The 13,167-nt window shown below is 40.4% G+C and overlaps 1 protein-coding gene across 2 annotated transcripts; it reads left to right on the top strand.

The window, feature by feature from the left end:
* Positions 1-267: 267 nt before the first annotated feature.
* LOC125004053 (E3 ubiquitin-protein ligase TRIM21-like) lies at positions 268-7,068 on the top strand. 2 transcript variants are annotated; one of them, XM_047578405.1, is made up of 3 exons: positions 268-396; positions 589-2,265; positions 6,958-7,068. In XM_047578405.1, exon 2 carries the CDS (start codon positions 598-600, stop codon positions 2,239-2,241), a length of 1,644 nt encoding a protein of 547 aa, XP_047434361.1. In that variant the 5' UTR covers positions 268-396; positions 589-597; the 3' UTR covers positions 2,242-2,265; positions 6,958-7,068. The 2 variants fall into 2 exon arrangements, with proteins under 2 accessions (XP_047434361.1, XP_047434360.1); XM_047578404.1 differs by lacking the exon at positions 6,958-7,068 and having other exon boundaries at positions 589-2,697.
* The last annotated feature ends 6,099 nt before the right edge of the window (positions 7,069-13,167 follow it).

Raw genomic sequence — 13,167 nt, 5'->3', positions numbered from 1 at the left:
AGTTTGTGGTTGTTGTTAATGAAAGTGAACTCTGGTGTAGTTCTTCTCTATATCCAGCAGAGGTAAGAAAAGACAACAACCATCAGAGGAGTTTGAACTCTGATGGAGCTGATAAGGACTGAAAAACACATTTACAATCTTTTTACGAGCTGCAATAAAATCATACCAGGAAATAAAATAAGCAAAAATGTCAGTGCATTTTAAAACTGATCCCATCTGATACTGAAGCATGAGAGTTCAAAGTGTAACGACCAGATTAAACGTCACTTTCCTGACGTGAAAGTCAAAGTTTGTCAGAGCGACGGCAGAGCTGTAGTCCAGTATACTCTTGGTTTCTGTCTGAAGAAAACTCAACTGGGTTCATCTGTTCTTTCTCAACATTTGACTCAAATACTGGTGAGTACAGCTTATAATATTTACTGTGTTTCAACAACCAGCATCAAAACTTAGAGCTTCAGTCCAACAGGAAGTTCCACTCTTTCCACTTCACACTGACTCGGCATGTTTCTTTAGAAGTTCAATAACTTATCAGTAATCAATAAATCTCTACTTTAACTGTGTTTTTCTCTCTTTTTCTCTTGTTGTCAGTGTGTAGATATGTCTGCTGCCAGCTCTCTGAGATCTGAAGATCAGTTTCTGTGCTCCATCTGTCTGGATGTGTTCACTGATCCAGTCTCTACACCATGTGGACACAACTTCTGCAAACTCTGCATCACTGAGCACTGGGATACTGCTCATCTATCTAAGTGTCCACTGTGTAAAAAAGTGTTTGTGAAAAGACCTGAACTTAACATCAACAGTTTCATCCATGAGATGGTTGCTGAGTTCAGACATGAAGCTCAACAGAACGCCAAAAGCAGCAGCTCAGAACAACGAGCTGCCAAACCAGGAGAAGTTCCCTGTGACGTCTGCACTGGAACCAAACTGAAGGCCCTGAAGTCTTGCCTGGTGTGTCTGCTCTCCTACTGTGACTCTCACCTGGAGCCTCATCTGACAGTGTCACGTCTGAAAACACATCAGCTGATCCACCCTGTGGACAACCTGGAAGACAGGATGTGTAGGAAGCACGATAAACCTCTGGAGCTGTTCTGTAAGACTGACCAGACATGTGTCTGCATGCTCTGCCCTGTTTTAGACCACAAGACACATGATGTTGTTCCTCTGAAAGAAGAATATGAAGGAAAGAAGGCAGAGCTGGGGAAGACAGAGGATGAAATTCAGCAGATGATCCAGAAGAGACGACTGAAGATTGAGGAGATGAAAGAGTCAGTGAAGATGAGTAAAGCTGCTGCAGACAGAGAGAAAGCAGAAGGTGTTCAGGTCTTCACTGCTCTTAAGGAGTCTGTTGAGAGAGGCCTGGACCAGCTCATAAAGGAGATCGAAGACAAACAGAAAACAACAGAGAAACAGGCTGAAGGTTTCATCAAAGATCTGGAACAGGAAGTCTCTGAGCTGATGAAGATTAGCTCTGAGGTAAAGCAGCTCTCACGCTCTGAAGACCACCTCTACCTCCTCCAAAGCTTCTCCTCCCTGAAAGATGCTCCACACACCAAGGACTGGACAGAGGTCAGCGTCCATCCACCATCATATGAGGGGATTGTGGGGAGAGCTGTGACTCAGCTGGAGGAGACACTCAGTAAAGACATGAAGAAGCTGGTTGAGGCTGAGCTGAAGAGGGTCCAGCAGTATGCAGTGGATGTGACTCTAGATCCTGATACAGCACATCCTGCACTCATCCTGTCTGATGATGGAAAACAAGTTCATTGTGGTGATGAGAGGAAAAATCTTCCAGACAACCCAGAGAGATTTTCATATTGTGTTAGTGTTTTGGGAAAGAAGAGTTTCTCTTCAGGCAGATTTTACTTTCAGGTTCAGGTTAAAGGAAAAACTGACTGGGATCTAGGAGTGGCCCGAGAGTCAGTCAACAGGAAGGGAGACATTATAGCAAGTTCTAAGAATGGTTTCTGGTCTCTAAGTTTGAGAAATGGAAATAAGTATACAGCCAATACTAGTCGTCCAGTGCGTCTCTCTCTTGGTTCTCGTCCTGAGAAGGTGGAGGTGTTTGTGGATTATGAGGAGGGTCTGGTCTCTTTTCATGATGTAGATACTGCAGCTCTTATCTACTCCTTTACTGACTGCTCCTTCACTGACAAACTTTATCCATACTTCAGTCCCTGCACAAATGATGGTGGTAAAAACTCTGCACCTCTGATCATCTGTCCTGTCAATCAAACTGTCTGATCCATTTAATGATGAAGCTTTGAGGTCAATGAATGAACTTATTGATCTTCACTCTTGATTCACACTCTGTACACATATGCTTTAATACTACAATACTGGTACAGCTGAGATTGCAAAGATATCAATGGATTAGAGAGATACGGTACAAACTGATTATGTTGGAATAAAAACATGTTATTGTGAATTATGGTAAAACCTTTTTCGAACTGTTGGTTTTTGAACTGGTTTTGAACTGTTGATTCATGAAACTCTTCACCCCAGATCCATCCTGAAAAGCACTCGTGTGTAAATTGTGATGATTGCAAAATAAGCTCCAATTAAAGGCCAAGGACTGTGTACTGGGCTGTGTAAACTATGTTTATTTCTGGTGTCATCACCTTTAACATGGTTTCATTCACTAGTTTTTGCTCAGAAATATTTTAAAAAACAGAGGTTTGATCGTCATTTGAAGCAATTTGTCTTCCTCCCTCACAGAAGCAGGTAGGTCAAGTAGAAGAAGCTTTCATCAGTCTCTTGTTCTGGTCCAGCCCACAGGACCATATGACCATGTGACCAAGTTCAGTCCAAATACCTGGATGTGTAACTTGTGTAGGCTCAGTACGGCCAGGTATCCCAGGCTGGTAACTCCACCTGAGTTCATCTTCCTTAGATTTTGGTTCTGAAGTTCCAGAGTCACTCTGATCGAACAACAACTCAACTTTATTGAACAGAAATAGAAAACAAACATACCTTTTCTTAGATGTACAGCTGATTAATGAAATAATTTAATGATCCAAAGAATGAGTGAAGAATAGTCCATTAGAAATATTACTTCAAATTTTGACCTGAGTAACTTTAAAAAGAAAAGTGAACTTGATAAAACATCATAAAAAGTTATAATATATATACCATATGACCCCTTTAGCTCTAAAGAATGTTTCCTAGATGGGACGCTGTTTTAGGTCACTTCTTTTGTAGTTAGCCATCCAGCTAGCTAACAAAATGAGTAAACTGCACCTGACAACAGACTGTACATAAAGATGGCCGCCATGTGTTGACTTGTTCTCAATGCACCAAAGAAAAGTATCAGATGGATGTGTTCAGGGGAACTGACAAACTTTAAACAACAGCAATGGCAATGTTAGCATTTGTTAGCTTAACTAGGAATCTGAATACACATGGTCATCTCGGACACTTCTAGAGTTTTATCTGTTGTTTTCTACAACACTAGAAGGATGGAATAAAATAATCTGGAGCAGACCATCATCCTCATTGGTTGGTGTTAGGGGTAGTGGTTTATTAGCAGGGATGCTAACAAATATCTACATGTTTCACTGAACTTGGATTTACTTCCTGTTCTCCTGTTCTAGCGTTCAGTCAAACTAAACTGAATGATACTGAAGGGATGAGTGAATAGTTTCAGTTACTCGTTTATATAATCTAATTTTTTACACATACTTCTGTTATTTAACTGTATTATTGACAGTTTACCCACGGAATTAATATTGTTTTCATACTGTCATTATGTGAAATAATAAGTTATTATCAGTATCTATGTCTGTATTGAGATCTGTTGTGTTGTGCTCCGTGTAATCAAAAGTTTCCAGTTCCATTTGTTTATGGTAGAGGATTCTCTGTAGTATATTCACCATCATTGTTTCTTGGTGCAGTCTGTGTGTTAGGTGTATTATGCGAGGTGGATATATAGAGCATTACATGTTACCTTAATTCTTTTGGTGTCAGTACTTCTTGAGTTCTCCTGGGTATGTTAATATTTCTTTGCACTAAGTCCAAAATATGTTTATTTGCCTCTTGCACTAACGCTTCCAATTCTTAAAATTTCATTTTGTGCTTTCATTCAGTCTGCTCTGCCTTATTCTGTCAGGTGAAAAGAGATAGAAGGCTAAAAAACCTCATTTAAATAGAACGGTATCTACTTTTGCAACTGTTGTCAATTGCTCATGCAATCTTTTAAGATGACCCACAACCCGTTAAACCAACAGCACGCACAATCTATAAGGTCCTTATTTGGGATTAAAGTAAATCAGGCTCTAAGAGTTTGTCGTCGTTAATTCATTTATAAGGCAATGTTGGGACTGCTGCATTCGTACATTTGCACTTTAGTTACTTTGAGAAATGCTGCACCTCATTCTTTTCGTTCTCAAAATCAGTTGTTGCTTTCTGTCCCTTATGCTCATACGGAGTTGGGTAAAAGGGCTTTTGTTTACTCTGCACCTCATGCTTGGAATATGCTACAGAAAGACTGGAAACTAACTGACTTAATTTTTTTTGAGCACTTTTAAATCCAAACTGAGCGTTATTGAGGTCAATTCCATTATGTGCACTTGTTTCTCACAATGTGTTTAGTTCTGTTTCCTTTTTATGTAAATACGCAACTGTAATTTGTGTTTGCTGCCTCTTGGCTAGGACTCCCTTGAAAAAGAGGTTCTCAATCTCAATGGGATATTTCCTGGTTAAATAAAGGTTAATTGAATAAAAGTGAAGTCTGGGGTAGTTTTTCTCTGTGTCCAGCAGAGGTCAGAAAAAACAACAACCACCAGAAGTGTGATTAGCTGCAATAAAGTCACACCAGGAAATAAACTGAGGAAAAATGTCACCACATTTTACACTGATCACACCTCCACGTGAAGCAGGAAATAAACTGTGACAAATAGAGCTGCAGTCAGAGGAGGAGCTAAACTGGAAAGACTAGATTTAAACTTTAACTTTAACTTTACTGAAATGAAACTCAAAGTTTGTCAGAGTGACTCTGTGTTTCTGTGTGAAGAAAATTTATCTGAGTTCATCTGTTCTTTCTCAACATCTGACTCAAATACTGGTGAGTACAGCTGATAATATTAACTGTGCTAAACAACCAGCATCAAAACGTAGAGCTTCAGTCCAACAGGAAGTTCCACTCACATGTGATTAAATTAAACTGTAGAACAGAATTCAAGTTCAATAACAATAAATCTCTACTTAAACTGTGTTTCTCTCTTAATTATCTATAACCTCTCTATCTCAACAGAAAGCCAGCAGCAGCAGCTCAGAGCAACAAGCTGCCAAACCAGGAGAAGTTCCCTGTGACGTCTGCACTGGAACCAAACTGAAGGCCCTGAAGTCCTGCCTGGTGTGTCTGCTCTCCTACTGTGACTCTCACCTGGAGCCTCATCTGACAATGTCACGCCTGAAAAGACATCAGCTTATCCACCCTGTGGACAACCTGGAAGACAGGATGTGTAGGAAGCATGATAAACGTCTAGAACTGTTCTGTAAGACCGACCAGGCATGTGTCTGCATGCTCTGCTCTGTATTAAACCACAAGACACATAATGTTGTTCCTCTGAAAGAAGAATATGAAGGAAAGAAGGCAGAGCTGGAGAAGACAGAGGATGAAATTCAGCAGATGATCCAGAAGAGACGACTGAAGATTGAGGAGATGAAAGAGTCAGTGAAGATGAGTAAAGATGCTGCAGACAGACAGAAAGCAGAAGGTGTTCAGGTCTTCACTGCTCTGAAGGAGTCTGTTGAGAGAGGCCTGGACCAGCTCATAAAGGAGATCGAAGACAAACAGAAAACAACAGAGAAACAGGCTGAAGGTTTCATCAAAGATCTGGAACAGGAAGTCTCTGAGCTGATGAAGAGGAGCTCTGAGATGAAGCAGCTCTTACGGTCTGAAGACCACCTCCACCTCCTCCAAAGCTTCTCCTCCCTGAAAGCTGCTCCACCCACCAAGGACTGGACAGAGGTCAGCGTCCATCCACCATCATATGAGGGGACTGTGGTGAGAGCTGTGACTCAGCTGGAGGAGACACTCAGTAAAGACATGAAGAAGCTGCTTGAGGCTGAGCAGAAGAGGGTCCAGCAGTATGCAGTGGATGTGACTCTAGATCCCGATACAGCACATCCTTACCTCATCCTGTCTGATGATGGAAAACAAGTGAACCATTGTGACATGAGGAAGAAGCGTACAGACAACCCAGAGATTTTCTACATATGTTGATGTTCTAGCAAAAAAGAGTTTCTCTTCAGGCAGATTTTATGTACAGGTTCAGATTAAAGGAAAGACTGAATGGGATCTAGGAGTAGCCAGAGAGTCAATCAACAGGAAGGGAGACATCATAGCAAGTCCTCAGAATGGTTACTGGACTGGAAGTTTGAGAAATGGAAACCAATATACAAGCAATGTTGATCCTCCAGTGTGTCTCTCTCTTGGTTCTCGTCCTGAGAAGGTGGGGGTGTTTGTGGATTATGAGGAGGGTCTGGTCTCCTTTCATGATGTAGATACTGCAGTTCTTATCTAGTCCTTTACTGGCTGCTCCTTCAATGACAAACTTTACGCATTCTTCTGTCCTGGTCTGTACTATGGTGGTAAAAACTCTGCACCTCTGATCATCTTACCTCTACCACCTGCCGGCCACAGCAGTAGCTCTGGCGGTAGAGTGGTCATCCAATAACCCTAGTCTGTCTGTTGTCTCCTTGGGCAAGACACTTAACACATTTTGCTCCTGGTGTGAACTCCACTAGTGTATGTTTGCGAGTCAGAGTCAAAACGCGCAGATTGTCAGCAACGTTTCTGTCAGCCTGTCCCAGGGCAGCTGTGACCTCAGTGATAACTGTGGGAATGAATGAAGAATGAAGTGCCTTTGAGTGTCTAAAGCACTAAATAAAAACAGATTTGTTATCATCTCTCCTGTCAACCAAACTGTTTGATCCATTTAATGATGAAGCTTTAAGATCAATGAATGAACTTATTGATCTTCACTCTTTATTCACACACTGTACATATATGCTTTAATACTACAATACTGGTACAGCTGAGAGCACAAAGATATCAATGGATTAGAGAGATACGGTACAAACTGGTTATTCTTGAATAAAATGTTTTCATTGTGAATTATGATCAAAATGTTTCAACTTGTTTTCTTTCATTAATGTTCTCATTCCTTTATTCTTCAGTTTATCAGTTTAGATTTAATGGTTGTTGGACTTTTACCTTTTACTTGTTTTAATGTGTTTCAATGTGTTTACTGTGTTGATTCATGAACCTCTTCACCCTGTAACACCCAGTGCTGGATCCATTATGAAAAACACACGTGTAATTTGTGATGATTGCAAAATGAGCTACAATGAAAGGCCAAGAGCTGTGGACTGGGTTGTGTCAACTATGTTTCAGAGTAAAGAAACGTCCATTAGTAAATTATTACTTCAAATGTTGTCATACCCAATAAGAATAAAACAGGTCCTAGGTTCTCAGCTAAAGATGGTGAATTCGCTGTGGTTCCTCTTTAAGCAAGGGACTTTATCACTGAAGTGAGAAAAAGGAATATAACCTTTACATTTAATTGTGCTTTAGAATAAAAACAACTAGAAAGCAACAAATAAAACATTTTATGTATGCTTTAAATCAAGACAGTAATACCTGAAGCATCAAAATGCTTTCTTTTACCCTTTTAAGTCAGTAAACAGCTTAAGTTTCCTTCAACCAATGATGAAATGTGTATGTGTACTTCTTAATCAAAAGAGTACTTTTACCCTTTCTGTTCCCTCACATTAATGAAATTAATTGATTTTAATATTAGCTCAAACACAACATAAACCTATCAAAATGAGATTTTTAGCTTATTTGTAAACCAAATCAAATTGTGGTTCTCTTTTAATAAAGCATTCACTTATGGTATTAATATTTTAACTGCATTCACGCCTACTAAATGTTCAAAATATGATTTCAATAACACACATAGGAATAGAAATATCAACCGAGTGCTTTTGTGTGCTCAAAACACAATAATAGTACCCACACCTGTACCAATGTATGTTCACAGTTTACATGGAAATAAAGATAAATGATAATGGTACCATGAAAAGTCTAACCCAAGCGCTTGGATAATTTCCCTAACCGTTGGGGCCCATTCGAGGCGCTGGTGCACATGAAGTTTTATCCAGTTATGAGAAGAAGTTAACTTTTGAAACCGGAGCAGTTAACACAGTCTTGTGCCCTGCACTCAGTTCCATTCCGATGTCAAGTACTTACGCAACCTCTCGTTGTGAATGCAATACGGCGTTGTAGCCAGCCAGGCAGCCACGTCGAGGCAGCTCCGCGTCGCGTCCCGTGGCTCCAGCTACTTGCAACACGTCCTCACCACTGTGTAAACTACACACAGTCGACTGAGATACGTGAAAGGAGCACTCTGACCGATTAAGGCTCTATGGGCAGGGCAAAATCTGAACCAGCGTTAAGTTCGAGTCTCCAAACATTGACTTCTTTCTCTCTGCCGAGGAAAACACAGCAACATCTCCACGGTCCCGGAGAACTCTGGGATATTTCCTCCCGCGGAAATAAACAATAGTTTTTATCAAACAGGAAAAACTTAATCATTAATCATTTTTAAAGACCATAGGATATTTTAAACAATATAATACATGAATTGCAGAGTTAATATATGAAGAGTATTAATTTAAACATGACTATCGCAAAACTGGAAAAACAGGATTCTGGGGAAACAAAGTCCTACTCTACTCCGTCTTGTAGAAGCAATATAAAGGGAGAATCTGCATATTTTTACCATTACTAAAATGATAAAACTCAGTAAAATAAAAATGAATGTTTTTACACATTTTTAGAGAACCCTACAAGACTGTAAATAAAGATGGCCGACATGTGTTCATTCCCACTCAACGCACCAGAGTGAAGCTAAAATATGGCAGAAATGGGAGGGGCCATCTTGTTCCGTAGCGATGGCTCTGCTTCCATCCTTACAAACTCTGACTTTCATTTCAGGAATGTGACTTTGAATCTGGTCTTTCCAGTTTTACTCCTCCTCTGACTGCAGCTCTGTTTGTTATGGTTTGTTTCCTCCTTCAGGCAGAACGGATGATGAGGTTAACATGCACTTTATTGATACTTATTTTATCCCCAAATGTAAAAGGACAAATCAAAACCACATTTAGTAAGTATTCTTGGAAACAGAGAAGAACTATGCTGGACATTTAAAGATAGGTGGAACTTGTTGACCACTCTTTGGAAATAAATCCTCCTCCTTGAGAGGGAGAGAGCAGAGGTGGCTGAATGACCTAGAGAGCGAATGAAGACAGGGAGCAGCATTAGTTAGAACAGAACTGTTAAATACAAAATTTACATCATCTGATTGTTTTGCTGTAGTTTCTTACTAAAGAAAACCTTTGTGGATTACAACTCAACGCAATTATTGTTTACTCAGATGGGTCTTAATAAGCCACATATGATCATAAATAATTACAGTCTTAGCTGATACCAGAGTCTGTGCTAAGTCTTTGGAGAATGATTGAGGAGATGGAGACAGAGAGCATGGAAACTAAACTGTCCAGGTGGATGAATAGAATGGAGGGGCTGCACAGGGGCTTGGCCTGGAGGGAGGGTAGAAAGGAGGGGCAATTATGGGGTCTCCCCACAGGCTGAGCAGACAGATGGAATCATAGGTTATGATTAAGACTATCTTTAAGTTGTCTTTCTAACAAACACCTGAAGGTTCTGTTCAAAAACTGACTCATGACTTGGAGTCCAGGTTCCAGATGAAGATCAGCAACCCCCCAGAACATGATGCAGTGACCACCTTGCTTCACAGAGGCTACAGTGCTCTTTCTTGTTGAGCCAAACATACCTCTGATAAGTTTGGGCGAAATAATCAATTCTGGTCTCATCAGACCATAACAGATTTTTATACATAATTATGGAGACTGGGTATATCTTTCCATCTGAAAACACCTGCATCTATCCACTCTCGGTTGGAGGTTACATGTGGAGAGTGTCCAGTCCAGAGAGCAGAAGTGGTTGAATGAGCTTTGAAGTAAATGAAAAGAGGCGGCGTGGTGGTGAGAAAATTGCATTTAAGTAAATCCGAGAATATTTTTTTTTTCCTTTATTTAACCAGGTAAGTCTTATTGAGATATAGAATCTCTTTTTCAAAAGCGACCTGGCCGAGAGGCAGCAGAATTTCAGGAGATAGAAATACATAGTGTTACGCCCTTTGCATTTTCACTGGCTATACAGGTGTGTTTGGCCAGTGCCTAATCACCTTAATCAGCCACACCTGAGAAGACTGACTAAAAGGCCTGTTGAAGAGGCCTGGGGGATGATTTTTCCACTGCAGAAGCTCACCATGGCTCACCTGTTTTTCTGTCCCTTCTTGTAAAAATAAATACTTTTTGAAACTCCATCATGTGTCTCCACTTTTATGTTGCGCCTCTCGAGCCGGGACGTAACAATAGATAAATAAAATGAAACATCAGAGATGGATTAAAGACATGTAACATCTGATTTAAAATGGTGACAAAGTCCAATGCTTTCGAGTTCCTTCGTTTTAAGAATTTCAACAAAGCTATCTAGGGGGATCAGGTCCGGCCATTGTAAGTCATCTAGCAGGGAGTTCCATGCAGAGAGAGCAGTATAACGAAATGCCCTTTTCTCCAATTCTGTAAAGACACGAGAGACAGTCAAAGTAAAGAACCCAGTGGATCGCAGGTTATAACGTCCATAGTTCCTGACAAGATAAATTCTGAGATAGGATGGGACCATACCAAGTAGAGCTTTGTAAATAAAAGTTAACCAAAGTGTAAATCTTCTAACAGACAGGGATGACCATTCAGCCTTTTTGTACAAAGTGCAGTGATGGGTTAGATTCTTTCAACCACAGACAAACCACAAGGCACAATGACACACAGTATCCAGAGAGCGTAAACATGTGACTGTGCATGCATGTACAATACATCACCATAATCGAGCACTGGAAGAAAGGTTGCAGACACGAGGCGTTTCCTGGCTCCATGAGAGAAGCAAGATCTATTCCTAAAGTAAAAGCCTAATTTTACCTTAAGTTTAGAGACTAGACTTGAAATATGGTATTTAAAAGAGAGACGTTCATCAACATGGAAACCCAGGTATTTATAAGACGAGACCAGCTCAATGGTTGTACCCTGGCAGGTTAAAACGGGGAGATTTTTTGACAACACAGTAGCCCTAGAAAAAAATCATGACCTTCGTCTTATCAGTATTCAAAACCAGCTTCAGTCTTTGCAGACGAGCCCGAACAACATCAAAGGCTGATTGTAAAAGAGTGAAAGCTTGCACAACAGTCGATGAAAAACAATAAATTATTGTATCATCTGCATAGAAATGATACAAAGCGTCCGACAAATTGTCGCAAGATCATTTTTATAGATTGAAAACAGGATGGACCCTAAAGGCAGCCCTTGTACCCCTTTGAAACCCTAAAAACTTTTGATGAGGACCTTGCCATCTGGACACACTGTGATCTATCCAATAAATAATTCTTAAACCAAGAAACTGCATGCTCAGATAAGCCTATTTTATGCAATATATTAATCAGGATATTATGATCAACAGTGTCAAATGCCTTGGATAAGTCTATAAATAACGCTACACACACTTTCTTTAAGTCCAATGCTTGAATGATGTCATTTAAAACCTTGAGGGCTGCAGAAACAGTGCTGTGTTTTTTTTTTCTAAAGCCAGATTGATATCTTGATAAGATATTAGCTTTCTCAAGGAAATCTTTTAATTGGTTGCTGACAAATCTTTCGAAGACCTTTCCTAAAATGCACAACTTCGAAATCGGCCTATAATTGTTCACTAATGTGGGATCTCCACCTTTTAACAGGGGAAGAATGAAGGCAGACTTCCATATATTTGGGACCTCACTATTAAGAAGGCTGAGATTGTATAAAATTGATAAAGGCTAAGCAATGAAGTCCGCAGCCAACTTAAAAAAGTAGGGTTCAAGCTGATCAGGACCAGCTCATTTATTTTGTTGGAGTCCTGTTGTCATACTCTGTGCTGTCATTGGCTGGAGGCTGACTGCACCCTGGACAAAGGTTACAGCCCATGAACAAAATAAAACCAAGATAAGAAAATAAGACAGAGGACAGAGAGAAACACTAACACCAAACATTAAACCAACATTAGTGGGAACTGTGGGTTTTCGTAAACAAAAGTCTTCTGCATGTTGTATGTGATTGTTTCTGTTGTGTTTCCATTTGTGTATTATGTTTTTTTTTTCAATAATAATAATACATAGGTTTTATATAGCTTCTTATCACCGACAGTCAAAGCACTTTACAACTAAATGCATCATTCATTCGCTCGCACAGTCACACCCTGGTGGTAGTAAATTCCCCTAGTCACAGATGCCCTGGGGCAGGTTGACGGAAACATGGCTGCCAATACGGCCTCTCCAATCCCCACCAACATCAGCCACTCACAATCATACACAAGTAGTAGTTCACACTGCAGGTAAAGTGTCTTTTCCCAAGGACACAAAGACAGACACAATGGATAGGGCGAAATCAAACCACCAACCTTTCAGTTATTGGACGACCGCTCTACCGCGATGGTTCATGTGAAGGAGTTATACCTTAGCTAAGGCACTTGAGACTGCTGAATGGTCAGATCAAGGAGTTTTCATGTTTGCATTGTATTTTGTCTCCTCATCAGTCTGGTTTTCAGAAGCAACATAGAACAGTACATACTACTTCCGTGAAAGTCTTAAATGATGTTGTGGAAGCCTTGGACAATGTGAAGTGTTGTGATTTGTCCAAGGCATTTGATACTGTTGACCATGGGATGTTATGTCAGAGTCTGTCACTCATAGGCCTGTCAGACCAAGCTGTTGGCTAATTCTCAGAATCTCTCTCCAACCATAAGCAATGTGTGCAACTCAGTGGTCTCTCCTCATGCTTTCCCGATGTTGCTAAGAGTGTTCCACAAGGTTCTGTCTTAGGACTCACTCTCTTCACTATTTATGTCACTCTCACTGTTTCCTTAATCCATACAGAGCTTGACAGACTGTCATTTTCTTACTCTGCCTCGACAACGTGGAACTCATTGCAACAGAGTTACAAGCTCTTCAACTTGATTCCCTGTGAAGACTTCAAACTCTTTGCCTGGAAGGA

Source organism: Mugil cephalus, chromosome 2 (assembly GCF_022458985.1).
Source record: "Mugil cephalus isolate CIBA_MC_2020 chromosome 2, CIBA_Mcephalus_1.1, whole genome shotgun sequence".
Lineage (NCBI taxonomy): Eukaryota > Metazoa > Chordata > Actinopteri > Mugiliformes > Mugilidae > Mugil > Mugil cephalus.
The sequence above is the reverse complement of the archived record's forward strand: the minus strand, read 5'-3'. Positions and strand labels throughout refer to the sequence as shown.

Coding starts and splice junctions, on each gene's coding strand:
- LOC125004053 (XM_047578405.1), top strand. CDS start 598: ATGTCTGCTGCCAGCTCTCTGAGATCTGAAGATCAGTTTCTGTGCTCC.